This window comes from Felis catus, chromosome C2 (assembly GCF_018350175.1).
Source record: "Felis catus isolate Fca126 chromosome C2, F.catus_Fca126_mat1.0, whole genome shotgun sequence".
NCBI lineage: Eukaryota > Metazoa > Chordata > Mammalia > Carnivora > Felidae > Felis > Felis catus.
In genome coordinates, this window is record NC_058376.1 from 141896528 (window position 1) to 141922365 (window position 25838).

The 25838-nt window shown below is 36.3% G+C and overlaps 1 protein-coding gene across 4 annotated transcripts in view; it reads right to left on the reverse strand.

Moving 5' to 3' along the window:
* Positions 1–812: 812 nt before the first annotated feature.
* The window catches only part of NGLY1 (N-glycanase 1), a 63146-nt gene continuing 38120 nt past the window's right edge, over positions 813–25838 (reverse strand). For 2 of the 4 annotated variants that reach the window (XM_006936471.5, XM_003992175.6), the window contains 8 exons: positions 23481–23703; positions 19468–19589; positions 18345–18490; positions 15861–15971; positions 14415–14579; positions 10186–10371; positions 2193–2370; positions 813–1824 (listed from right to left, as the gene is read on the reverse strand). In XM_006936471.5, the coding sequence (XP_006936533.1) occupies positions 1649–1824; positions 2193–2370; positions 10186–10371; positions 14415–14579; positions 15861–15971; positions 18345–18490; positions 19468–19589; positions 23481–23703 (1307 nt within the window). In that variant the 3' untranslated portion in view covers positions 813–1648. The remainder of the gene's footprint in view (positions 1825–2192; positions 2371–10185; positions 10372–14414; positions 14580–15860; positions 15972–18344; positions 18491–19467; positions 19590–23480; positions 23704–25838) is intronic. The other 2 variants (XM_006936470.5, XM_003992176.6) reach the window with 2 other exon arrangements.

Here is a 25838-nt window from a genome sequence, read left to right on the forward strand (position 1 = left end):
TTCGAATGTACCTTTTCACAAATGAGATACATTCAGTTAAGTACTGACATTTTTCTTACCATCTTTACAAAGCTCCTTGCCAACCTCTAGGTTTTCTCACGAAGGTTAAGAGGGTTGGTCCACCTGCTCATCACAATACTCATGTGCCAACAGCAGACACCTCAAGACAGGTAAGAGTCAAGTCTCTTCCACTTTAAGTATTTGACCACGACAAGAAGCTGACTCAGGAGGGAGAATTCCAGAAAACTTCCTAATATTTAAGACTTACTAATAAATCACTTTAGATAATACAAAAAATTTTTTTGAAATGTAACTTTTTAGCAAGAAACTGATCCTCAACAGTTTGACTACAATTAAAAAGCAAATATAAGACCTTTGTTCAGGATCTTAGTGCATTTTTAATAATGCATATGAATGTCCTATGAGTTGCAGAGTGAGAATCTCTGAGAACGTACTTTTCTTGTATGAAGAGTTGAGAACTCGGGGTGCTGGGTGGCTCAGTCGGTTACGCGCCCGACTTCGGCTCAGGTCATGATCTTGTGGTAAGTTCGAGCCCTGTATCAGGCTCTGGGCTGACAGCTCAGAGCCTGGAGACTGCTTTGGATTCTGTGTCTCTCTCTCTTTATGCCCCTCCCCTGCTCGCGCCCTGTCTCTCCCTCTCGAAAATAAACAAACATTAGGGGAAAAAAATTAAAAAAAAAAAAAAAAAGATTGAGAACTCGCTTTGTAGAACATCACAAAGATAGTGAGAGGACAGGAGCCTACCCTTCTCACCACTGCCTCCTTCAGCACTATCACCACACTTGCACACAAATGCTTAATACATTTAATTGGAGAGGTTACATGGAACACACCAAAAACTCTTGAAACAGCATGTACTGCATAATCTAGTTACACAGTTTCAAAGACAAGAACAGATATTTATTCAATGAGGTAGATAGAAATACTCAAAAGTAAACTCCAAAGTAAAGCATATTCTAAAGTGTCTACACATGGATTTATAATGTATCTCTGAATTTATGCAGCCAGTGTTAAATGTTTTCATAACTCTTATCTATCCCAGCAGTTTTCAATGTTTAGCATACTTATTAAAGATTCTTATTTAGTCAAAGTAACCACTAAAATGATACGACAAAATAATTCATTTTATTTCTTAAATGCCTATGTATTTACAATCATAAAAATGTTCATGCATTATAACTTATGAGATACTATACTTTCACATTTATTAAAAATTAAAAATCTTAGGAAACCTAATTACTTATGAAGAAATTAATGGCCAATCAAAAAATGTCAAATTACTATTAGCTTAAGATTATATCATAATCATGAATAGCATTTCATCATGAATACCTTCATTTTACTTTTAAAACTATACTTACAGTTTTTAGATTAAAATCTCATATTGAGGCAATAAGACTTTACTTCAAATTACAGTCACATATGGAAGGGAGCTTTTAATTCAAGGTTTCGATGGTCCGTAGTACAAAGATATATTTTCCTGAGGGGTACATGATGGACAGCTAGCCAAAGAAATAGGCTAGCAGAGGGTAGTAAATGGCCAACTAAGCATGCACTGAACCCACAGACTACTTTAGAACACAGTAAATCTTTCATTATTGTCAGCTTTTCTATAATGTTCAGGTTCTCAAAGGTCACTGAATTTTATAATTATCTCCAAACAATTTTCTTCATGGTCATTTAAGCTTTGTCTAAACAGCTGAGTATGTTGCCAAGCAACAACACCATCTCCTCTGCTTAATTCTGCTTCCAAAATAACTTCAGTGGCACCAGAAAAATCATGATAGGAGCGAAGAGTTTTATCTGTTGGAGGGAAAAAAAAATTAACACTCTGCTTTTGGTAACTTAAAGAATATAAAGAAATAGCTTATATATATTATATGCCTAACATGTAGGTAAAAACCAACCCTTAAAAAATAAATACAATGATTCCTTAGGGAGGGAATGTGTCCTTTGAAACAAATAATCTTTCTTCATCCGTTTGTGTTTCACAATAAAAAACATAAGCCTTTCTATCAGAATGAGGTTATACAAGTTTTAATTAAATTTTTTTTTAATTTTTTACTGCAGAGTACGAATGACTCTTGGGTATGGAACCCTCAAATAAGTACGATTATTCTTCAGAGTGTTAACTATACACATCGTGATTAATTCTCCAGTCAAATGCTTACCGCCTGACAGTTCTACTTGTGCTGAGTCAGATCGCAATTTCCACTGTATTGTTCCAGTTTGAAAGGTTTGACTACTCGTTCTAATGGAAACGCTATCTACTTTGAAGCCAACTGACCCACACTCAAACTTCCAGGAAATGTAAGCGTAAGACGATCCTTCTTTTCGGGCTAAATATACCTACAAAGGAGGAGGGAGAGCAAGAACTGTCAGAAATAATAAAGTAGTGTAGAAAACACATGTAGTCAAAGTCTTACTGTCATAGGGTACTATAATACAGATGCTCTGAACACCTAGTTTTTTCCCACTGAGATTTTTACTGGTACCATTTCTCATCTTGTCAGCAATTTTTCCTACAGCATCTTTTGCTCTGGAAGAAAGAAACTTGGATACAGGTGCCCCGTTAAGTACATTGCTAAGGGGTGCATGCTAACCAAATTTTGGTAAATCTTATTTTTTTTTTAAATTAGTAAAGCCCAGCTATTTAATATGAACTTTAGGAGAAGTCCTGCTGAAAATGAAGAATCCTTTTAAATGCAATTATTCTATATCTTCTTTTCTAAGTGTGGATTTTCAGACAAGCTTTTCTAGAGTGAGAAGTCAAGAAAATAACTCAGTCAATGCTAAGTAATGGTTTAAAAGGTAGTATTCATGCTTGCCTCTTCAAATAGTATGCCCCCATTCCTTCATTATCAGTGATCCTTACCACTTTAAATGTACACTACTTAAGGCAGCCAAGGTTGCTGGCTGCTTTCAGCTCATTTCCTTGCATAGTTTCATCTACATTCTAGAAGATGTGGACATTAACACTGACATCCACAGCCTTGGTCTTTCACAGTAACTCCATTTCAATCAGGCTCAACCCCCGAGAATCCTTATTTACTTCTTAAAAAATATATATTTTTTAAAGTTTATCTTTATTTTGAGAGAGAGAGAGACAGCAAGCAGGGGAAGGCCAGAGAGAGAGGGAGAGAGACAGTCCTGAGCCACCCAGGTGCCCCAAGAATCTGAATCTTTAATCACTTATCCCTGATGTTCAAACTCACACAATAATCATGTATTTCTTTGAAATAAGTCTGGAAAAAAACCCTTTCCTCATTTACACTGCACTTACCATGAATAGTCATGACTTTATGCTCATCTTTCTCCAACTGCCTAATTAATGTTTTATTTTTTATTTTTTTAATGAAATTTATTGTCAAATTGGTTTCCATACAACACCCAGTGCTCATCCCAAAAAGTGCCCTCTTCAATACCCATCACCCACCCTCCCCTGCCTCTCACCCCCCATCAACCCTCAGTTTGTTCTCAGTTTTTAAGAGTCTCTTATGGTTTGGCTCTCTCCCACTCTAACCTCTTTTTTTTTTTTTTTTCCTTCCCCTCCCCCATGGGTTTCTGTTAAGTTTCTCAGGATCCACATAAGAGTGAAAACATAAGGTATCTGTCTTTCTCTGTATGGCTTATTTCACTTAGCATAACACTCTCCAGTTCTATCCACGGTGCTACAAAGGGCCATAGTTCATTCTTTCTCATTGCCACGTAGTACTCCATTGTGTACATAAACCACAATTTCTTTATCCATTCATCAGTTGATGGACATTTAGGCTCCTTCCATAATTTGGCTATTGTTGAGAGTGCTGCTATGAACATTGGGGTACAAGTGCCCCTATGCATCAGTACTCCTGTATCCCTTGGGTAAATTCCTAGCAGTGCTACTGCTGGGTCATAGAGTAGATTGATTTTTAATTTTTTGAGGAACCTCCACACAGTTTTCCAGAGCGGCTGAACCAGTTTGCATTCCCACCAACAGTGCAAGAGGGTTCCCATTTCTCCACATCCTCTCCAGCATCTATAGTCTCCTGATTTGTTCTTTTTGGCCACTCTGACTGGCGTGAGGTGACATCTGAGTGTGGTTTTGATTTGTATTTCCCTGATGAGGAGTGACGTTGAGCATCTTTTCATGTGCCTGTTGGCCATCTGGATGTCTTCTTTAGAGAAGTGTCTATTCATGCTAATTAATGTTTTTAAAGGCTCACTTCCTTCCTATCATTTGCATGGTCTAGGATGTACAGCAAGTAACTGGCTCATGCATTAAACCTAAACTCCTGGCCATTTACAGGGATTATCTGTAGCTTAATTACTCTTTCAAAGGAGTGGCTAGTAAAGGGGGTTATCTGGAAAAGATGAGCCAAACAGTTATTGGAAGAAAGGTGGCTAGAGAAACGAAAAGACCAGGGGAAAATTATCTTAAGACAAAAAAATACATTCAAATTTATCTCTCTCTCTATATATACGTATATATGTCTCTCTCTATATATATACATATGTCTCTCTCTCTATATATATATATACATATATATATTTTATGTTTTAAGTCTTTTTAGAGCTCAGTAGTCTAATAAAAGCTCCCCCTCCCCCGTCCCACCCTTGCCAAAGTGTGGACGTAAAATATGAAAGATTGACGTTAGGGTAATTTCAAATTTCTAGCTTACCCCCAGAACTTTTTTTTTTGTTTTTAATTTTTAATGTTTATTTGTTGTTGAGAGACTGAGAGAGCATGAGCAGGGGAGGGGCAGAGAGAGAAAGGGAGACACAGAATCCGAAGCAGGCTTTAGGCTCTGAGCTGTCAGCGCAGAGCCCGGTGTGGGGCTCAAACCAACAAACTGCGAAATCATGACCTGAGCTGAAGTTGGATGTTTAACGGACTTAGCCACCCAGGTGCCCCGAGATTAGAATTATCTTAATTATACCAAGGGGGTCTGGGCCACAACTTTAACTATCATAAGAAGGTTTTCAATAGCTGTTGAACATGTCTGACAGAACTGCTTGTTCTATAATTTACATTTTTCAGTCCTAAAAGCATCAGCTTTTAAGACCAAAAAAGTTAAAGGACAGGATGGAATTCATCACTGAACTCTTAAATGCTTAAATAAATGTTCAAACACATTGTGAAAAAATAAAAGGTCTCCCAGGCTAAAGAAACAGTATATGGAAATAAAAGACTACTGATATTGAAAATTCATGTCACTTTTTTCTCACAATATATTTTCTGTACCATTTTAACCAAGTTATTTTAACTCAGCATTTTTATTTAATTAATTAATTTATTTTAATGTTTATTTATTTCTGAGACAGAGAGAGAGAGACAGAGCATGAGTGGGGGAGGGGCAGAGAGAGAGAGGGAGACACAGAATCAGAAGCAGGCTCCAGGCTCTGAGCTGTCAGCCTAACATTTCCTCACGAATACTTTCATTTTACTTTTAAAACTATACTTACAGAGTTTCGACGCAGGGCTCGAACTCACAAACTGTGAGATCATGACCTGAGCCAAAATCGGTCGCCCAACCGACTGAGCCACCCAGGCACCCCTAACTCAGCGTTTTTAGAAGTAGAAGTTACCAAGCGTATGTATACTCACTTTGGTCATTTGAAATATGCCAAAACAGTAAGATTTATATAAACACGCAACCGTAGTCCTCTCTGTATAATAGCAACAGAACCAGTACTTATAATTTATTTAGGAGAAAAAAGTATTTTATAAGCTCTCAAATATTCAATTGTTTTGTCTAGATGAAAAAACAAACCATTTTTTTTGTAACTACTGGTTGCTCCTAACTTCTTGAGTGTTACCTTAGACAAATTTTTGGATGTTGGTTTTTTAATGCATAGGTATCACTTGCTGTGGGCAACTTGTACCTGCTTGGTCTTGCAATTTCAGGGACTACTGAGCCACCTCACTTTCGCAGCAGGGACAATAAAATCAGAAGTCATGGAGTTTTCCTTCCACAGACCCGAAATCTACACAGCACCCCACCCCTCCCTCCGGTGACCTATGCCTGTCCCTTTTTGGCAACTGTAAGGCACACACAGAACAGGCAGATCACAACCTGTGGGTGAGAACAAGACCAGTCTGTCTGTGGCTGGAAAGTCTAAGCTTTGCCCCTAACAATGTACACAATGTAAACTTGTCCTTTGGATTATGGCTGTAACCACTATTTTCAAGATTGAGAACAATTTGCATGTCAGCTTCTTTATGTTTTATGTATTTCACATCCTACAGATCTTCACTTAAAGGGTGTCTGATTACTACATGCCAGGCTGTTTTGTCCACTGTTATGGTTTTCTGGAGGTTTGTGCTGCACTGTTGAAGCTGTTCTTCACTGTACTCTTAAAATGATTCTTCTGTTTTGCCTGTCAAGATGAACTCTAATTAAGTTTACTGTGCAGCACTCTACAGTCATGCCTACAGATACCTAAAAGAACAGCTATATTTCAAGAGATTTTAATTTAATACTTATAGACTGGTTGGTATTGCTCATTAATCTTATTTCGGTTATTCCATTTTATCACTGAAATCAAACATGAATCGGTCAGTCCCCACTGCATTAGTATCTTTCTATACTCTGCCTATTTCTCCTACCGGCAGCCTCTGAATTACCTCTGATCACTAGTGTGATCTTGTCCTTCCTTTGTCTGAAATCTCTCGTGGTTTCCTGTTACATAACTGCAAGGTAATCAAAGTCCTTGGAACTTGACCACTGTTTACCTCTCTAGTCTCATTTCCCACCATTCTCCTCCATATTCCCTACTACTTTCCCCTGAATATACCAGACGTTTCTCACCTCAGTGTTTTTGCACATGCTCTATCTCATGCTCCCTTCTACATCCTGTCTCCACACTGAGAAACTCGTCCACTGCCTCCTTCTCTAAAAGCCTATTCAGATATTAGTTCTTCTGCAAGGTCATCTCTGACTCAAGAAGGGAGAGTGGCTCTTCCTTCTGTCTTCTCTCCCTTGGAGTCATATACAGACCCATATTCTTCTACCAGTCATCTCACCAATCTAAACAGCTGGTCCATGTCTTTTTCCTTCACTAGTCTAAGCTCACCTTGATGCTTGACTCTTAATTTAACATTACATCATGTCCAAGCACATCCAAGCACATCATATCACATCCAAGCACAATGTCTGACAATGCACACTTACTGAATGACTAATGACTAATGCCATACCCCAAAAAGTGCTAAAATGACTCTACTGACAAAAACAATACTTTGCAAAAATGCAAAGTACTTAAAAACATGCAAGGGGCAATCCAAATGAAGACAGATTATTTTTGATACCCTACACAGTTTGAGGGTGGTATAGAATTTACGCCATATACATTCAAAAATTCTTTCTTGCATCTAGCCATCTTTACTAAATATTTCTCAGGCACTATGCTAGATAGATGCATATTGAGAGGACAAGGGAGTAGAAAGACAAAGTCTTTTCTATGAGAATGTTTACAATCTGGTAGGATAGAGACAAATAATCTATTATATTTGTTGAATAAATGTCAAGAAGGAGGGGTACATGGTACAGTGAATAAATAAAGGGAGAAATGAATCCAGCAAGCTGGGACTGGAGGGAGTGAGGCTTACACCAAGCTCGAAGGAAAGGAATAAGTGAATCTAACAAAAAGGAAAGTAAAAGAAGTCCTGTGGAGAGGTGAGAAGGGCACTGCAGCTGCAATGCAGAGCAAGAGGGTACCATGGAGCAAGGCGAGGCCAAGAAGGTAGAGGCCAGACTCAGAACAGACTTGAGTTGTTTCTTGTCCTAAGAGCACTCAGTAACGACTGGGGTTTGGAAAATGCTTTTCTGCCTTACGCCATGGAAAACAACTATGAAGGGACCAGAGCAGATGCAGAAAGACTAGTTAGGAAGCTATTAACACTTTTATCAAGGTGTTGTCACCTGCCTCCTAAAAGGCATACTGGTTTTCTTGATTCAGCTTTTTATATTTCTTCCAAATTAGACATCACTGAACAATGTATTTGCTAAGTAGTAAAATTTAGTAAGTCTCTGTGTACCTGGGAGACTAGCTCTTTGAGACGGTAAGAATCTGTTCTAAATATCTGAGAGCAGGCTGCATGTGCTGTCATGATTCCAGGCTGGAGGTTACTGAGGAAAGGTGTGGTGGGAAATAGGTAGGTTAGGTTTCTTCTTCTATTTAGTGGACCTAGAGAATCCCTAATTGGAAACATGCTAGTACAAAACCAAAAATATTGACTTATTTCTAGGTGGAAAATTCAATGTTTCAATGGCAATATATTACTTCTGAGTTATTAGACTCTATAGGGGTAATTAAGATTCAACTATTTTTCTTCATTTAGTATTAAATATTATAACTGGACAAAGATTCATTCAACTTTTAAAAAGTGATACCCCTTGTAAAGGTAAATCGAGGCATAAACTTTAATTGAGCAGGAGCCTTTTTTTATTTAATGGCCTCTGCATCTCATTTACATTATTTAAATCTTACTCATACAATATACCCTCTGGGCCCAATGGTCTATTTAGAGAACTCAAAACATGCCATGTAATCTATGCTTTTCCCCTACTGTTCCCTTGCTTTATGAACACCTACTCATCCTTCAGCGTCCAGCTCAAATGTCTCCTGCTCTACAGAGCTATCCCCAACTCCCACAGCCAGAGCTAATTACTCCCTCCTTGGTGTTTCCATAGCAATGTGTTGATATCCTTATTATAGCACTCTGCATCCTGGGTAAGATGGCTGTTTGTGCTTCGGCTTTCCCTGTTAGACTGTGAGGGCAGAAACCGTATCTTTATCTTTTTATCCATGGAGCCAAGAACAATGCCTGACATAACAGACATTTAGTAAATGTTTGCTGATGAACAAATGAGCGAATAAGACAGAATCGACCTGCTTCTCATCACATCACATCTTCTGCAGCATGTCATTGTTTTTTTTTCCATTAATTTTCTCCATTAACACTGCTGGTTAGGAAAAAGGCATACTTTTTCTTTAGTTCCACAATGACAGCTTAGTCCTTGGGTAAATAACATGTCTATCCTATCCTGCTTTCTGTTCAGAAGAACTTTCAGGCTACGGATAGTCTTCCAGAGAAGTTTACCCTTCCTCATTAACTGTATAATCAATTATAGATATACATATCTTAAAATTTAAATTTTCACCTTGCTCTATTTTTTATGTTCTTCTTTAACTCAAGAGGAATAATTTATACAATTTTATTAACGTTGGCAAGTTATTCTTAGTGTAATTTAAAAAGGTCACCAAAACAAGCACCAAGGTAAATTTTACAACAAAAACTTATGACTGGAAAAAAAAAAAAAGCAGGGATCTTACCCTTACGTCTTCTGCACTCTGACTAATGCCTAGTACGGTGACAAGCATATTGTAGATGCTCCTATACACTAGCAGCTGCTAACCTGTGACTCGCTCTTTAAATCTAGCCAATGTGTCCTGCAAATGAGCAACTTCCCTTCCCAAACATCCTGGCAAGTTAACTTTAAAAGCTCCCTCTAAGTTCACTAATTCCTATGAAAATCTATCAATAATATGGTTAGATCTGCTGAGGTCATGTGAATAGTTTTGAGTTTATTTTTGGTGTGTGTCTAAGTGGTAGGACACTTTAAAAGCAAAGCTTCTTACTATTAACTGGGAACATGTGAAAACAATGTGCAAGCTGGTATAAGTGAAATACTATAGTCCAGCATCCATTTCTTTCTTTTTCAGGACACAAAGAAGAAATAGCCAGTATTACTGTTCAATCATCCACATTCTTATGAAATGAAAGCATGTTAAATGCTTAGCTCTTGGGACTTTGGATTAAATGTGCATTTAGTAGGCAATCAACAAGTATCTGTGAAAGGATTAAATAACAATGTATTTTATATATTCATGCAAAAAACCAGTCACAAGTTGGTCATATATGTGATTCTTTTTCCCCACGAATGAATTAAATTCAGCCTCTTTGATGAAAATGGATGCTTCCTTGATATAAATGCACAACTGTCTTATGGACTTCTGATTAAACGTTGGGAGCAGGATTTTCTTTTACAGGTTTAAGGATTACTAAAAGTACTTTTGATATATCAGTTTTCACATTATACACAACTGAAAAATGAAGCCAATCTATGTTTGTTTAAAAACAATGACAAAGTTTTTAAACAGCTTCATGCAGGAAATTACCATGTTCCAGTCTGTTTCAACTTTTCTGAATATGGATTCCATTTTCCACACACCATTCTCCCATCCAGAAATGGTTTGATTATTATTTGAAACTCGGACGTAACGATCTTTCACAATATTATAACAAAGGTGGAGCTGTTTGGAAATCTTCTCATTTTCAGAGGGAATGAGCAGGGTTTCTTTTCTCTTAAAAAGAAAGCAGAATTAGTTTTTCAACGTAATGGAAGACTATATATGAAGAACTGCTACATCCAGTGGTTAAGAGATTCCTTCAACTTGAAAATGAAGAGTTGGTGCCATTAAAAAATTTGGAAAACATTTTATAGGTTAAATATGATTAGTATGATGTGGATATAGCTCCAAAAATTACTAAACAGAAAATGAGAAGTATAAACCATAGCTCTGATTTATATTGTTGTGATTTATGTTCAACCTAAATTCATTTACTTTTGTTCATTTCTATCACCAACATCTCCAAACTGGACTCCTTCAGTTGTCTCCAAAAGTTGACTCCCAGCTATCAACTCTTACCTTTCCTATCCAAGCTCCACATAGTAATGAAAGTGATTTTCTAGAAGTAAATTGGGATATGTCACTTTCTTGCTTAGCTCACTCCAATGACTTCCCACTATACTTAAACTCCAAACCTTTACCAAGGCTAACAGGGCTCTAAATGATCTATTCCCTGCTTACTTCTCAAACCAATCTCATGGTAGTCTTCCATTAGCTCCTCAAAAAGGTCCAGCTAGTTCCTGCCTCAGGGTCTTGACATGCTGTTCCTGCTATCTGGAATGTTGTTTTCCTACTCTCCATATACTTGATTCTTTCTCTTCTTTCAGGCCTCAAAGCCATTTCATCAGTGTCCTTTCTTGATACTCTAAGGTAGGAGAGTGCCTGGGATACATAGCTTGAAACAAACTTCTACATGTGTGAAGTTCATGTTTTACCTTAAAATTCCAGGAAAAATTTGCATCCTAGCCCCCAAATAAATCCATGTTTATTGTAATGAAAATCAATCCCTAGAAATCTGAAATCACTGAGTGAATCTAAAGTTTGAGAAAGATGATACATTTATCCCACATCTTAAAAAAAAATTTTTTTTTAAATATTTATTTTTGAGAGACAGAGACAGAGTGTGAGCGGGGGAGGGGGCAGAGAGAGAGAGAAAGACACAGAATCTGTGTCTCCAGGCTCTGAGTGGTCAGCACAGAGCCCGACGTGGGGCTCGAACTCACAAGCTGTGAGATCATGACCTGAGCCGAAGTCGGACGCTCAACCGACTGAGCCACTCAGGCGCCCCATCCCACATCTTTATATGCCACTAAAACACTGGTCCCTATCCTTTAGACATGGGCATAGTAGCATCTGGGCCAGACAATTAATTCTTTGTACTAAGGGCTGCCCAGTACATTGCAGGTTGTTTAGCAGCAGCCCAGGCCTCTGTCCATTTGATGGCAGTGGCACCCCTCCGCCCAGATGTGACAACCAAAAATGTCTCCAGACATTGCCAAATATCCCCTGGAAGGCGAAATCAACCACCACTGAAAACCAGTGCTCTAGTCTGTGTCAATGTCTTGCCACAGTATTTGCTAATCAATCAAAATAGTAGGCAATGCTTTCTTGTTAAACACTGGGTACTAGGTATTAAACAATATGAAAACTTCAAATGCATAACAATCAATAAGCAAAATAGAAAACATCTTAGAAACAAAAAGAGAAAAAATAATGTTTGTGTGTGTATAGATCACTGTTGGAATTATTAAACAGTAGTATAAAATGTATGAAAAACAGAATTCCCTAGTAGAACCTATGAATATCACTGTTAAAAAGGTTTAAAAAAAAAAGCAGCTTATTTTTAGAAATTGATTTATAATTACGGATTATAACTTCAAAACAAGCATATAACAAAACTCCCCAATTCTTTTCTTCTTTATCAAAAATATTTTAGGGTGCTGACATAAACTCAATGGAAATAAAATTCAAAAGTAGCATTATCTACTATTTAACAAAGGATAACTAATTACCAAAGAGAAAAGAAACATATTTATGCTACTGAACATAATTGTGTATGCAACTGAATAATCTAGATTCAGAATAACATTAATATTTCATAAAATCTTTTAATTCTAAGATTAAGATAAACTTTTCTTTCTGAAATGATATCACCAATGTTTCCTTCTTTTTCCAAATGATTTCAAGGTAGAGTTCTATAATTTTTTAGGACTAACATTTTTCAATTAACTTTTAAAATGAACATCTACTTCTAAAGAGGAAAATGATTTTTTAAATCCATGACCCTAATGGTCTCCAGTAACAGAAGTTTTAAAAAAAAATTTCAAAAGGGAAGACAATTCAGGCATATGACCCAATTCATATTTTTAAAGTTTAATCAACTTATATGCCATACAAGAGGAAGCACATCCATCCATAAAAAGAAAAAAGAATAAAGACCTAAATAATATCGACGTTTTATTTAAATTGAACACAGCTGTGAATTAAATTAGCTCTTTTAAATTGGCTTCATTTAGATTTATACTTGTAACTTGCACTGCATCAGCAGTGATTTGAATTATCTGTTGAATTTAGATCGTGTAATTCTATGGCTGAACCAACCCTTCCAACTGCTTCCTAAAGATGATGAAGTAAATTAAAAAGCAAACATAAAGTTTACTGGGGATAATTAACCCATTTTGGACATATTCCTTTATTGGAGAAATTAGTTGCAACAATGGCAAATCTAGAAAAAGTAGATATAAAACTCTATTTTGTTTGGAATTGTTTGATATGATACTGTGGTGGGTATTTTCCTTCCAAGCATTTTTCATTACATACCTTCTTAGACATTTATGAGTCAACTTTAAGTTCCCTAAGGGCAAGGGACAGTCTACTGTACTTTCTTACTGTTCATTACAGACACATTGCTTCTCACCTAGCCCCTAACTACAGGCATATGTCCATTGTTCATTATTTAATTTGGGGACATTAATCAAGAGAGAATGTCTTAATATAAATTTGGCAATAGTAATCACAGCAGCAATGATCATTTCTAGCCAATAACAGATATAGGCAAGTAAATAACAAGAAATAAACACTTTCCTTCACTGAATTATTCAGATTCTATTATTTGTCTCATTGTACTATAAAACAATTTCTAAAAAGGTAAAACAAGCCTTTCTAAAATGTATAAAATCTTATTTTGAAAAACTTAAACAGGCACTTCCCAAAAGATGATATCCAAAAATTTACAGGACAGGCATTCAACTTCATTAGTCATCAAGATAAATGCAAAAATGCAAGGTAAAACCACAATACAATAGTACTACACACCACCAGAACTGCTAAAATGAAAAAGACAATACCAACTACAGGCAAATATGTGACAAACTCTCATTCGCTGCTGGTCAGAGTGTAAACTGGCACAACCACTTTGGAAAACTGCTTGGCAATATCTACCCAAACTGAACATACTCCTACTCTATGACCTAGCAATTCCACTCCTAGGTATCCATCAAAGTCAAATGCATAAATACATTCACTGAAAACATGTATATAAATGTTCACAGCAGTACAACTTTTAACATCCAAGACCTAGAAACTCAAATGCCCATCAACGGTGGCACGGATAAACTGCATTTATACATATTATATATCAGTGAGAAAAAATGTGCCATAGCCATGCAGCAACAAGTCTGAATTTCATGAAGTAACGTCAAAAGACAAAAAACTCTTCACCAAAGAGTACATATGGTACAATGCCATTTACATAAAGCACAATAATAGGCAAAATCAATCTATGAGGTTAGAAACCAGGACAATGGATACTCTTAGTGGTGGGAGAAGTGACCGGAAGGGAACTCATGGCCATTCCTGGGATTCTGGTGGCCTATCTGCCACTCTGGTTGGTGGTTACATGGAAGCTCAATTTGCACAAATTTGTTAAGCTATACACACTTATAATTTGTGCATTTTTTCTGTACGTACTTTAGTAACAGTTATACTATACTAAAAATTTACATAGGAAAATCCCATTTTAAAATGCTTTCCTTACTCCTGCATGTGAATATACTATGTCAATCAATTATTGCTTCTCTTCAAATGTTTATGTCTTTTCACAATTACTGTAAAAAGTTAACTGAAAGGTCCTGGCTAATGCATTTTTCTGTAAGTAAAGACCACACTATAGGAAGCAGTCAAGTGAAAAGATTATGATGCTATAATGAATTAAATACCTCTAGACCCATTTCACCTCGGGCTACTCTCCAAGCCACTGACCCAGATATTCTTCCACCAAGTTCTCCAGGCTTAGGGGTTTTGGGAGATATAAATTCAACAAGTTCCACGATTATCCTCTGGAGAAGTTCTTTTCTTCTGTTTTCCGACAAAGATATTTGCCTCTGTAATTCATGTTTAAAAAAAAGTCATTAAGATTAGGGAAGTGCAGAGGTCCATCTCTAAGTAAGTATATACTTAAAACATTCATATTTTAATGGGATCCTGACAGACGTAACCAACTTTTTGTTCACATATAGTTATTTGGAAAAGTAATAGGTCACTGTGGAAAACTGAAAATAATTTTACAAATGTTATGTGAAGAAATCATTTAAGATCCATATCCAACTCTTCATGATCTTTACCGTCCTGCATTTAAAATGAAGGTGGCAATTTCTGCTTCCAGCTACGATAGACTACCTTGTGTCAGACCAACTGTCCTACTGAGAAAAGGTACAAAGCTGGGCAAAACATTACATGCAGACACAAACAAACCCCTGTTTAAATGCAACAGAAGGCTACCAAGGCAAGCACAGCTGTAGAAGCTAAGATCCCAAGGAAAGAAATGAATTGAGGTGAACTGAACATGCTCCACCTCTTTTCCCTTCCAGGCATTTGCCAATTATTAACTGGTAGGAGCTAAAGAGGGAGAGAAGCCAAGCACAAAATGACAGCTAACGTGCTGAAAAACACAGCAGAATTTTTACAGAATCACAGTACTGTGGAGTAAATACAGCGGAGTTCAGAGCATTTCAAGGTGAGAGGCTCTAGTTAATACTCCAGATATTCAGTTTAGGATCTTTGAAGGGCTGCACATCAGAACGTGAAATTCCAAACAGATGGAAACTTCACCCTGAATCTCAACCACCGGATTAAGGTGATTCTAACTGCCTGCCAAGAAACAAAACTGATGGTCTGGTTTTTAAATCACAGAAGAACACACACGTGTGTAATAGTAAAAAATTTCAATACTACCAAACGGATATAAAATAAAAACCGAATCTTCCTTTTTGAACTTCCAGTTCCTCTTTTCAAAAGTAGTCATTGTTAACAATTTCCTGTGCTTTGTTTCAAAAGTTTCCACACTTGGACAAGTGTGTGTAATTATATTCAAGACATAATTTCTTTGAAAAATAAAGCAACATACTTTTGATGCCTAGTATTACATACATTGAAATTTTGTTTCACTAAACTTTGAGATGTGACAATTTAATGCATAAAACACTCACAATATTTAAAAGGGGTCCTCAAAATTTTCAATGAACGAAAAGACATTTAACATATTAAAATACTTTTGCTTGCAAAGTAATGCTATTACTTTAAGAACTTCAATGGGTTAAAAACTGGCCATTCTTGATTATATAAAAAACTTCAAATGTCTTCTCAAAAATGACAAATACCCATACCTGCTTATTAAGTCCATTAATAGTTTCTCGAAGTAATTCTTCTTTAACCTCAGTTCTTCTGGAGATTACCTCGTCATGTTTACAAGAGTATCGCCAAGTGACATCAACCACCTCAAATTACAGAATACAATAGTTGACAAGATTACAACCATCAGCCTTAATCTGCTGTCTAGAACGTTTGTAATTCTTTTCTGTTTTTTTTGTGTTTTTTTTTTTAAGTAGACCTCATGCCCACGTTGGAGCCAAAGTGGGGGCTTAGCTCATGACCCTGAGATGAAGATCCGAGCTGAGGTCCAGAGTCAGACATTTAACTGACTAAGCCACCCAGGTGCTCTTAGAATGTACGGAATTCTTAAATAGATTTTTAAAATGCTATCCTTTGCTTGAAATTTTAAAACCTGCAGAGAAAAATAAAAAATATGCTTTTTATTCATTTTCTAACATGTATGTATTTTTTTAATTTTATGTTTGTTTATTTTTGAGAGAGAGCGTGAGTGGGGGAAGGCAGAGAAAGAGGGAGACAGAATCCAAAGCAGGCTCCAGGCTCTGAGCTGTCAGCACACAGCCCGATGCGGGGCTCAAACTTAGAAACTGTGAGATCATGACCTGAGCTGAAGTTGGACGCTTAACCAACTGAGCCACCCAGGCACTGCTCTAACAGGTATACTTCCAAGAAAGACTGATAAAATGAGATTTTCAGAATACTTAGCTTTTTAAAACTTATCTACAAAGTTAATTTCATAATATTCAACTAATAAAAACTTTTTCCATTTTTACTGTATTAAATTTATATCAAGTAACTAACTTTTGACAAAGGTACAAAAACAAGTCAATGGAAAAAAGATAACCTTTTCAACAAATGATGCTAGAACAATCTGTCATCTATCTGGCAAATAATGACTTTCGATCCACACACTGTACTATACACAAAAATTAACTCAAAATGGATGACAGACCCAAATGTAAAACTGAAAGTATAAAACTTTTAAAAGAAAACACACGAAAAAATCATTCTGACTTGGGCTAGGCAAAACTTGCTTAGATATAACATCAAAAAGCACAATCCATCATTTCATCATCTATACGAATACTGAATCGTTATGCTGTATATGTGCAACTATACAGTGTTATATGCAGACGATACCTCATTTTAAAAGGAAAATAGCACAATCCCTGAAAGAACAAATTGATAATCTGGACTTTCTCAATTTTGTCTCTTCAAAAGTCACTCTGTAACAGAATGAAAAGGCATGCCACAGACAAGGAGAAAATCTTTGCAAAGCATTTATTTGAAAAACGACTTAAATGCAGAATATATAAAGAATTCTCAAAACTCAACAATAAGAAAATGAACAACCCAACTTAAAAAAAAATGGACAAAGAGGAGGATGCATGTCAAATAAGCACACAAGAGGATACCTGGCATCATTTGTCATCAGGGAAATGCAAATGAAAACCACCATGAGATACCATCTCACATACCGACAACCACACTAAGTGTTAGCAAGGATGCAGAGAAACTGACAACTCTCATACTGCTGGTGAGAATGTAGAACGGCACATGATTCTGGAAAACAGCTTAGCAATTTCTTATGGCTCTACCATAGGATTCAGTCATTCTACTTCTAGGCATTTACCAAAGAGAAAAGACAGCATACGGCAATATAAGGACTTGTGTTTAAGTGTTTACAGCAACTTTATTTGAAATACTAAAAAATTGGAAATTATCTAACTGCCCCTCAACAGGTGAATGGATAAACAAACTAGGGTACATGCATACAATGGAATACTACGCAGCAATAAAAATAATAAATTATTGATACATGAGAATAACATGGGTGAATCTCAAAATAATTGTGCTGAGAAAAAGACACCAGATCACGCCCACCAAAAAGAGCATATATATTGTATTAATTCCATTTTATATAAAACTCTAGAAATGGGATGCTGGGGTGGCTCAGTTGGTTAAGTGTCTGACTCTTGATCTGGGCTCAGGTCATGATCTTACGGTTGTGAGATTGAGCCCCATGTTAGGCTCCGTGCTGACAGAGTGGAGCCTACTTGGGATTCTCTCTCTCTCTCTCTCTCTCTCTCTCTCTCTCTCTCTCTCTCATTCCCTCTCCCCCCACCCCCCTGCTTGCATGCTCTCTCTCTCAAAAAAAATAAACACTAAAAAAAAAACCAAAACGACAACCTAGAAATCTACAGCAAGAGAAAGCAGATCCATGGTCCATGGTTGCCTAAAGAGGGGCAAAAAGAGGGATAACAAAGGACACAAGGAAACTTCCAGATATAGTGCATATGTTCACTATCTTGACTGCAAAGATGATTTCATGGGTGCATACAAGTGACAAAATTTATTAAACTGTACACTTTAAATGTATGCTGCTTATTATATGTCAAATATATCTTCAAAAGCTGTCCAAAAAGGAAAGAAATTCTATTTTATTCTTAGAAAAAACCCGTTTTTTTCTTATGCTTTACCTCATCCTTAGAAAATGCTATGACATAGGAAAGCTTCTTGCCCCACCCTACTTCATAAAGGAGTGGCTTATCACAGACATCTTCACATGCATCACAGTGCAGCCACCGCTGCTGAGAAGGTGAATAGACTTCTGTCCAGACATGGTCTACTCAAGTAAGACAAAAGAAAACAGCAGGAAGAAAGAATATAAAAGTTAAGTTTATAAAACCAGAATGATTTCCAACAACTACATACAAACTGCTAAGATAAGGATCGTATAATAATTTCTAACAGTCTAAATTTTAGCTAATAGGACTGAGCATTTTGGGGCACACAAAACTCCAGAACATTTGTTTTCATTTCTCTCTTTGAAACCCTTAAAAATATTTTTGGAAAATGTCCTTTAAGGTGGTTAGTTTTAAGTGTCATTAAAAATAATGTGAACCATAACTCTAAAAAGGTGAACATATTGAACAACGGCATCAGAAACATGGGCCTCAGCTTTTGCTAATGTGGAGCTAATGCCACTTTGGAAACTGCAGTCTCTCTTGACGTTTACGACTCAGAACAGGTAGGAGGCCTCCCAAAGGATCTCTGGCTATTGATGTTCTATATTTGACTGTAAGAGAACAGTAACTCTTAAGTGAAGGTTTCATTTTATCCTACAAAACAACAGAAACACAAGTAAAATTCTAAGAACAAGGAAAACAACTTTTTAACGTGTAGATGATAAATCATTTCTAAATAAGAACAACATAAATTTCACATGGCTTTTATTACATTTTTTTGTATACTGAGGTTTAAGATTATTATGTCTTTTATACTAATCTCTACAAAAATAAAGGTTTCTACAGCATATTACATGTTATTACTCATACAGAAAAAGCACTGTTACAAATGTCATGGTAAATGGTTAATAAAAGAATGTTTATAGGCCGTGTTTAAAGTACCAGGCAAAATGGTAGGTGTACAACTCTATACAAAAAACTTACAAGGTTGGTATTAGTGTTATTTACAGAAGGCAAATGGGAGCTCAGACTGACAAGGCCAGAAAGTAATAGACAAAAGGCGATGAGCCCAGACTGTAAACCCAAACCTGAAGTGTGCACAGCTCTACTACTTTGCTCACACCACATTCCGTACCTGTATAATCCCAAACATAGCGAGCTTCAAACCCTAAGGCTCGACAGCACAGCGTAAAACAATTGGCCCACTCGCCACACCGTCCACATCTCGTTTCCAAAAGTTTCTCAGGGTTATTATACCTGTTTAAAAATAACCATAGTTATCAACTTTGACACCAAACTCTGCAAAGGGACTGAAAGGGGGTGTTCTGCACGTAGGGCCGACTCAATCTGCACTGCAGTGAGTTCCAGTAATGAAGGGGATCCTTGGGATTCTGGCAATGGTGGTGGATTTTCAGGTTCTGTTTACCCGGCCCTGAAGATGATGTATTTTTACGGTCTGAGGGTGAAGATTAAAGCTTTTATGATAGTTTTGTACATTCGGGGGACTTGTCCTATAGCTTTAATGTTCACTGAAGTATGTTTTCTTTTAGAATTTAGTTTGTCTTGCTCCCGGTAAAGTATTTGCTTTTTTTTTTAAAATGATGAGCATAATGCTGGGATTCAGTTAAGTTTGTTATGTTTCGTTGTCAGTTTTTCCTGAAGTATTATTTTGCGTTAATAAGCAATGGTATCTTGCTGGCATTTTACTCAAATGTATTGTGATTTTGCTGATTTTGTACCTTTATTAATATTTGCTTTTTAATCATGTACTATATGGAACTTCATTCCTAATTGTGGTTAACATCATGGCTTGCTTTTTCACTACAGTCCCATTATTAGCTTTATATTACATGCATGGTATGAGATTAAACTCACCAGAAATTTGAAAATAAAATAAAATAACCATAGAAAAGCCTTGATTCATTATCATAATCAGTAATTTAAACAATTTATATTACCTCTGTGCTAAACAGCAACATTTCTTAATTTCACATTTTTAAAAATTTTTTGTTTTTTCTTTTTTATTATCATTTATTTATTTATTTATTTATTTTTAATTTACATCCAAGTTAGTTAGCCTATAGTGCAATAATGATCTTAGGAGTAGATTCCAGTGATTCATCCCCTTTATATAAAACCCAGTGCTCATCCCAACAAGTGCCTTCCTTAATGCTCCTTCCCATTCAGCCCATCCCCCCACCTATAGCCCTCTAGTAATCATCAGTTTGTTCTCTGTATTTAAGTCTCTTATGTTTCGTCCCCGTCCCCAAAATTATTTTTAATTGAAATATAGTTGACATACAATTTTATATTAGCTTCATTTCACATACTTAAATAATGATTGAAGAGCCTAGAATATATGAGGCATTGTGTTAGAATCTATAGTGGAAAATGGTTAAACAGTGGTACAGCCTTAAAGGAGTTTACAGGCATTAACAGGAAGAAGGCAGAATGTGACAAAACCATATACAACAGGTCAGATTTAGTGTTACAGAGTGTGGTTGGGAGGAAAGTTTGTATTTGAACTGGGACCTGAAGGACAGATAAGATTTGGACAGGCAGAGATTCTCTAGGAAATCTGCTTAAAGCATTAGTATTATTCTAACAAGTGGTATAATTAGCTCATGTATTTAAAAGGTAAACAACTTTAACAAACTACTCAGTAAAGATTTTAAAACTTAAATGAACTCAATTCTACTTGAAACACTACTATTCTGGGGGCGCCTGGGTGGCTCAGTCCGTTGAGCGTCCGACTTCGGCTCAGGTCATGATCTCACAGTCCGTGAGTTCGAGCCCTGCGTCGGGCTCTGTGCTAACAGCTCAGAGCCTGGAGCCTTCTTCGGATTCTGTGTCTCCCCCCCTCTCTGCCCCTCCCTTGCTCATGCTCTGTCTCTCTCTGTCTCAAAAATAAATAAAAACATAAAAAATTAAAAAAAAATTAAATACTACTATACTGTAGAATGATCTTTTTGATGGAACTTTTTTCTTCTTAATCACTTAAAGGTGCTTGCTAATTTGGAAATTATTTTTTGAAAGATGTTTGCCACAATCTTTTAAAAAGTTACTGTAATTATAAAATAATCATAAAACTGGAGAACACCAAATTTGCATAATGCACTGAGAAGGATTTCACTGATAAAGCTAAGCAAGAAAAGTGCCCTAGCTGAGCAGAGATGTTGGCCATCAGCTTGTAGAAGGAAACCACTGCATGAATGAATTGGCTTTGCAATGATAAGTTTGTCTTAAACAGATGCCATTAAACTACTTAATTTAAATAAATTTATGACCAACATAATTAAAAGTAATTGAAAACAGACGTAAATTAAAAAAAAAGTTTTTTTTAACGTTTATTTATTATTGAGAGACAGAGAGACACAGAGCGTGAGCAGGGGAGGGGCAGAGAGAAAGGGGGAGACAGAATCTGAAGCAGGCTTCAGGCTCTGAGCTGTCAGCACAGAGCCCGATGAGGGGCTCGAACTCACAAACTGTGAGATCATGACCTGAGCTAAAGTCAGTCGCCCAACCAGCTGAGCCACCCAGGCGCCCCAAAAACAGATGTAAATTTACATGAAGCAGTAACAGTGGCAGAATTAGCACATCCTATGCCTCCTCTATATACTACTTGTGCCAAGTTGCATAACCAGCTTAGCCTAGAATTAATACTGTTCGTCATCCCAACTCTATATGTAGGACAAAACTAAGTCCCTATGTGTCCAAAATGAGGTATTTCAAAACTTGGTATCTTTTCTTGACTGATGACACAACCAATGTTTATAAGTATTGCCAATTTAAAAAATCTGATAAGAGGCTTGTGAATTAAAGGATGAAAAAAGTTAATTGAAAAGTGCAAACTTCCTTAGTTTAAAATTTAAATAATGAGGATACATTAGATTGGGTGGGGAAGGCACCTGATTAAAATTCTGTCGTTAATATGATGGCATTATACTTCTACCTTCCATATTAGCATCTGATGATTATTTTATGTACCTCATTGTGTTTACTATCACAATGTATCAGTAGTAGTATTAATGTCATTAGTGTTATTTTTATGTGCTGTCAATTATTAATAAAGTTATCAGAAAGTTACAAGTTATGTAATTAAAAGAACAATACAAGATTTACAGCATTAGGGCAGCTGGGTGATTTAGTCAGTTAAGCAACTAACTCTTGGTTTCGGCTCTGGTCATGATCTCGCAGTTTCATGAGAGCCTTATGTTGGGCTCTGCACTGACAGCGTGGAGACTGCTTGGGATTCTCTCTCCCAACTCACTCTCTGCCCCTCCCCCACTCATGCTGTCTCTTTCAAATAAGAAACTTAAAAGAAAATATTAAAAAAAAAAAGATTTATAGCATTAAATGTGCTAAGACCACACTTTATTTATTTAAATTTATTAATTTATTTATTTTTCAGAGAGCCCAAGCTGGGGAGGGGCAGAGAGAGGGGGACAGAGGATTTGAAACAGGCTTTGCACTCACAAGCTGACAGCAGTGAGCCTGATGAGGGGCTCTAACTCATGAACCGTGAGATCATGTCCCGAGCCCAAGTTGGATGCTTAACTGACTGAGCCATCCAGGTGCCTCTACACTCAATATTTGCTAGAGAAAGAGTAAACAAATTTTTCCTATAAAAAGACAGTAATTGGGGTGCCTGGGTGGCTCAGTCGGTTAAGTGTCCAACTTTGTCTGAGGTCATGATCTCACAGTTTGTGAGTTAGAGACCCACGTTGGGCTCTTTCTGACAGCTCAGAGCCTGGAACTGGTTTGGATTCTGTGTCTCCCTCTCTCTCTGTCCCTTCCTTGCTTGTGCTCGGTCTCCATCTCTTTCTCTCAAAAATAAACAATCAAAAAAAATTTTCAGACAGTAATTACTTTAGACTTTGTAGGCCATATGGCTGCTGTTGCCAGTATTCAACCCTGACATTATAATGTGAAAGGAGTTATAGACCATAAGCACACAAATCAGAATAAATGTGTTCCAGTATTTACAAAAATAGGATGTGGGCTGGACTTACCCTACCAGCCATAGCTTGCTGACCTCTTTCTTAGAGGAATATATTTCTAATAATTAAAAAGCTCATTTAATAAAAATTCTTTTCTAACCATTCCATTAAGAGATCACTCTGACTTTACTGTCCAGGGGACACTCACCTTGGGAATCGATTGCTGAACTGGCATGTATCACAGTAATGATCTTCTACTCTGTTCGCGCCCCACTTCAGTTCATCATCATTGGGAAATAATGATTCACCTCTAGACTTAGTCTGGCCACCACATTTGCTGCACAAAATGTCATTCACCCATTGAAAAAATTCTTCCTTAAACCAGTGTAAAAGCTCCAGCAGAAGAAAATCCTCTTCACTTACATCAGTACCTGAGAAGTTAAAACAGAACCAAGTAAGATCTGAAGCTGACAAAAACTAAAAATACACACACACACATATTTTATTCCAAAATATGGAGCTGAAATATATGAAAATATAAGATGATCTAAAAGGTATTCTCAAATATGATGCAAGAAAAGAACTGTCAGCATATCGTGAATCAGGATGGAATACGACATAATGCCTTGCACATTTATAGCAGTATGCCATTTACCACCGTAACTGACATTATGTACTAAAGTGAGCTGAACATACCCACCTCTCAGGGAACTATGGTTAATGTGGAATTGATCTTGAAACACAGGGAGGTAAGAAAATCATTCTGATTCATAAAAATATTTAAAAATGACTATATTCAATTTGTTATCAGGTATATATACCAGTAAACGTGAAACAATCACAAAATCACAAGCAGAAATCAGAGAATTCCAGACACCTAAAAAATCACCCTATCAACTTTTCTTAGTCTTTCAACTACACAATGTAATCTATCTGTGGACACTCACCACACATTAACTAAAAGGAGAACAATGCCTACAATGTATGTAACAACCCCAGCAGGTATGTATGGCCTGTTAATATTATATCTACTTTAAAAAGATTTCTCTTGATCATATTCAAGACTGTGGTATCTTTGGAAAGAAGGGAAGGAGAGGAGAAATGAATCTAGAAGACATATCTAGGGAGTTCTCATTTCTATCTTTTCATGTTTTATTATTAAGAAGTGATAATAAAACATACTTGAAGGAAATATATGGCATAATGTTAAGATCTAATAAAGTTCAATGCTGGTCATAGGTGTTTTTGTATTTCTGTTTGATATAGTTCAAAATAGAAAAAAACTGTATTATACAAAAACCTAGAGACTATAAAGGCTAGAAACAGATTATGTTCCCGGATGGGAAAACAATATTCTAAAGTTGTTAATTATCTACTAATTAATCTGTAATTTAATGTAATACCAATTAAAATTAAAAATAATTACAAATTTTATGTAATTAAAATTTATAAAGTAATCTTTCATAAAATTTGACAAACTGCAAATTCACATGAAAGACAAAATGGTCAACATAACTTTGAGTAAGAACAGTAAGATAAATTCATCTAATACATGTCAAAACACATTACAAAATCACAAAAATAATTAAAATATTGTGATATTGGTGAAAAATAGACAAAGTAGATTACTGAAACAAAGGAAGACTCCTGAAAATAGATTTCTAAGTGATACATAATGTCTGATGAAGTTAGCCTTTCAAAGTAGTTCTAAGAGGATGGACGATTCAATAAATGATTTGGGGGGCACCTGGGTGACTCAGTAGGTTGAGCACCCGACTTCAGCTCAGGTCATGATCTCACGGTTTGTGGGTTCAAGCCCGATGTCGGGCTCTGTGCTGACAGGTCGGAGCCTGGAGCCTGCTTCAGGTTCTGTGTCTCCCTCTCTCTGCCCCTTCCCCGCTCATGCTCTGTCTCTCTCTGTCTCTCAAAAATGAATAAACGTTAAAAAAAATTTTTTTTAAATAAAAAAAAAAAAAGATTTGAGTACAACAGAATTTACATAACATACTGAGAGGAGGAATACTATAAAGGCAGAAATTACAAAAGAACACGTTTATGGCTTTGTGGCATAGAAGGGCCTTCTTAAGCAAGATGCAGATTGTGAAATTAATAATGGAAAAAAAATAAATTTTCTTATATTAACTTTGTAACATGAATTTCAAAAGATATACTACATGAAATTAAGCAAAGAACACTGGGAGAAAAAAAGTAACATGTTTAACAAAGAAAAGTACGGAGAATATATATAGAACTTCTATAAATCGGTAAGAATATTAGCAAACCCATTAGATAAATTCAAAGTCCATAAAAGAAGTCCAATAATTTCATTAAGTGGAAACAAATACTCTCAAGACACTTTTTATGTACAATGGAAGGCAATTTGTTTGGCAGGATCCATTACAGTATAAAAGTATCAACACATCCTTGACATTTATATTTATCCCAGAGAAACACTTGTGCATATATATACACCAGGAGGCATGCTTTACAGGAATTCTCACTGCAGGAATACTTAGAATAGAAAAAAATGGTAAATAATCTCCATGTTTATCAATAGGGAACTGTA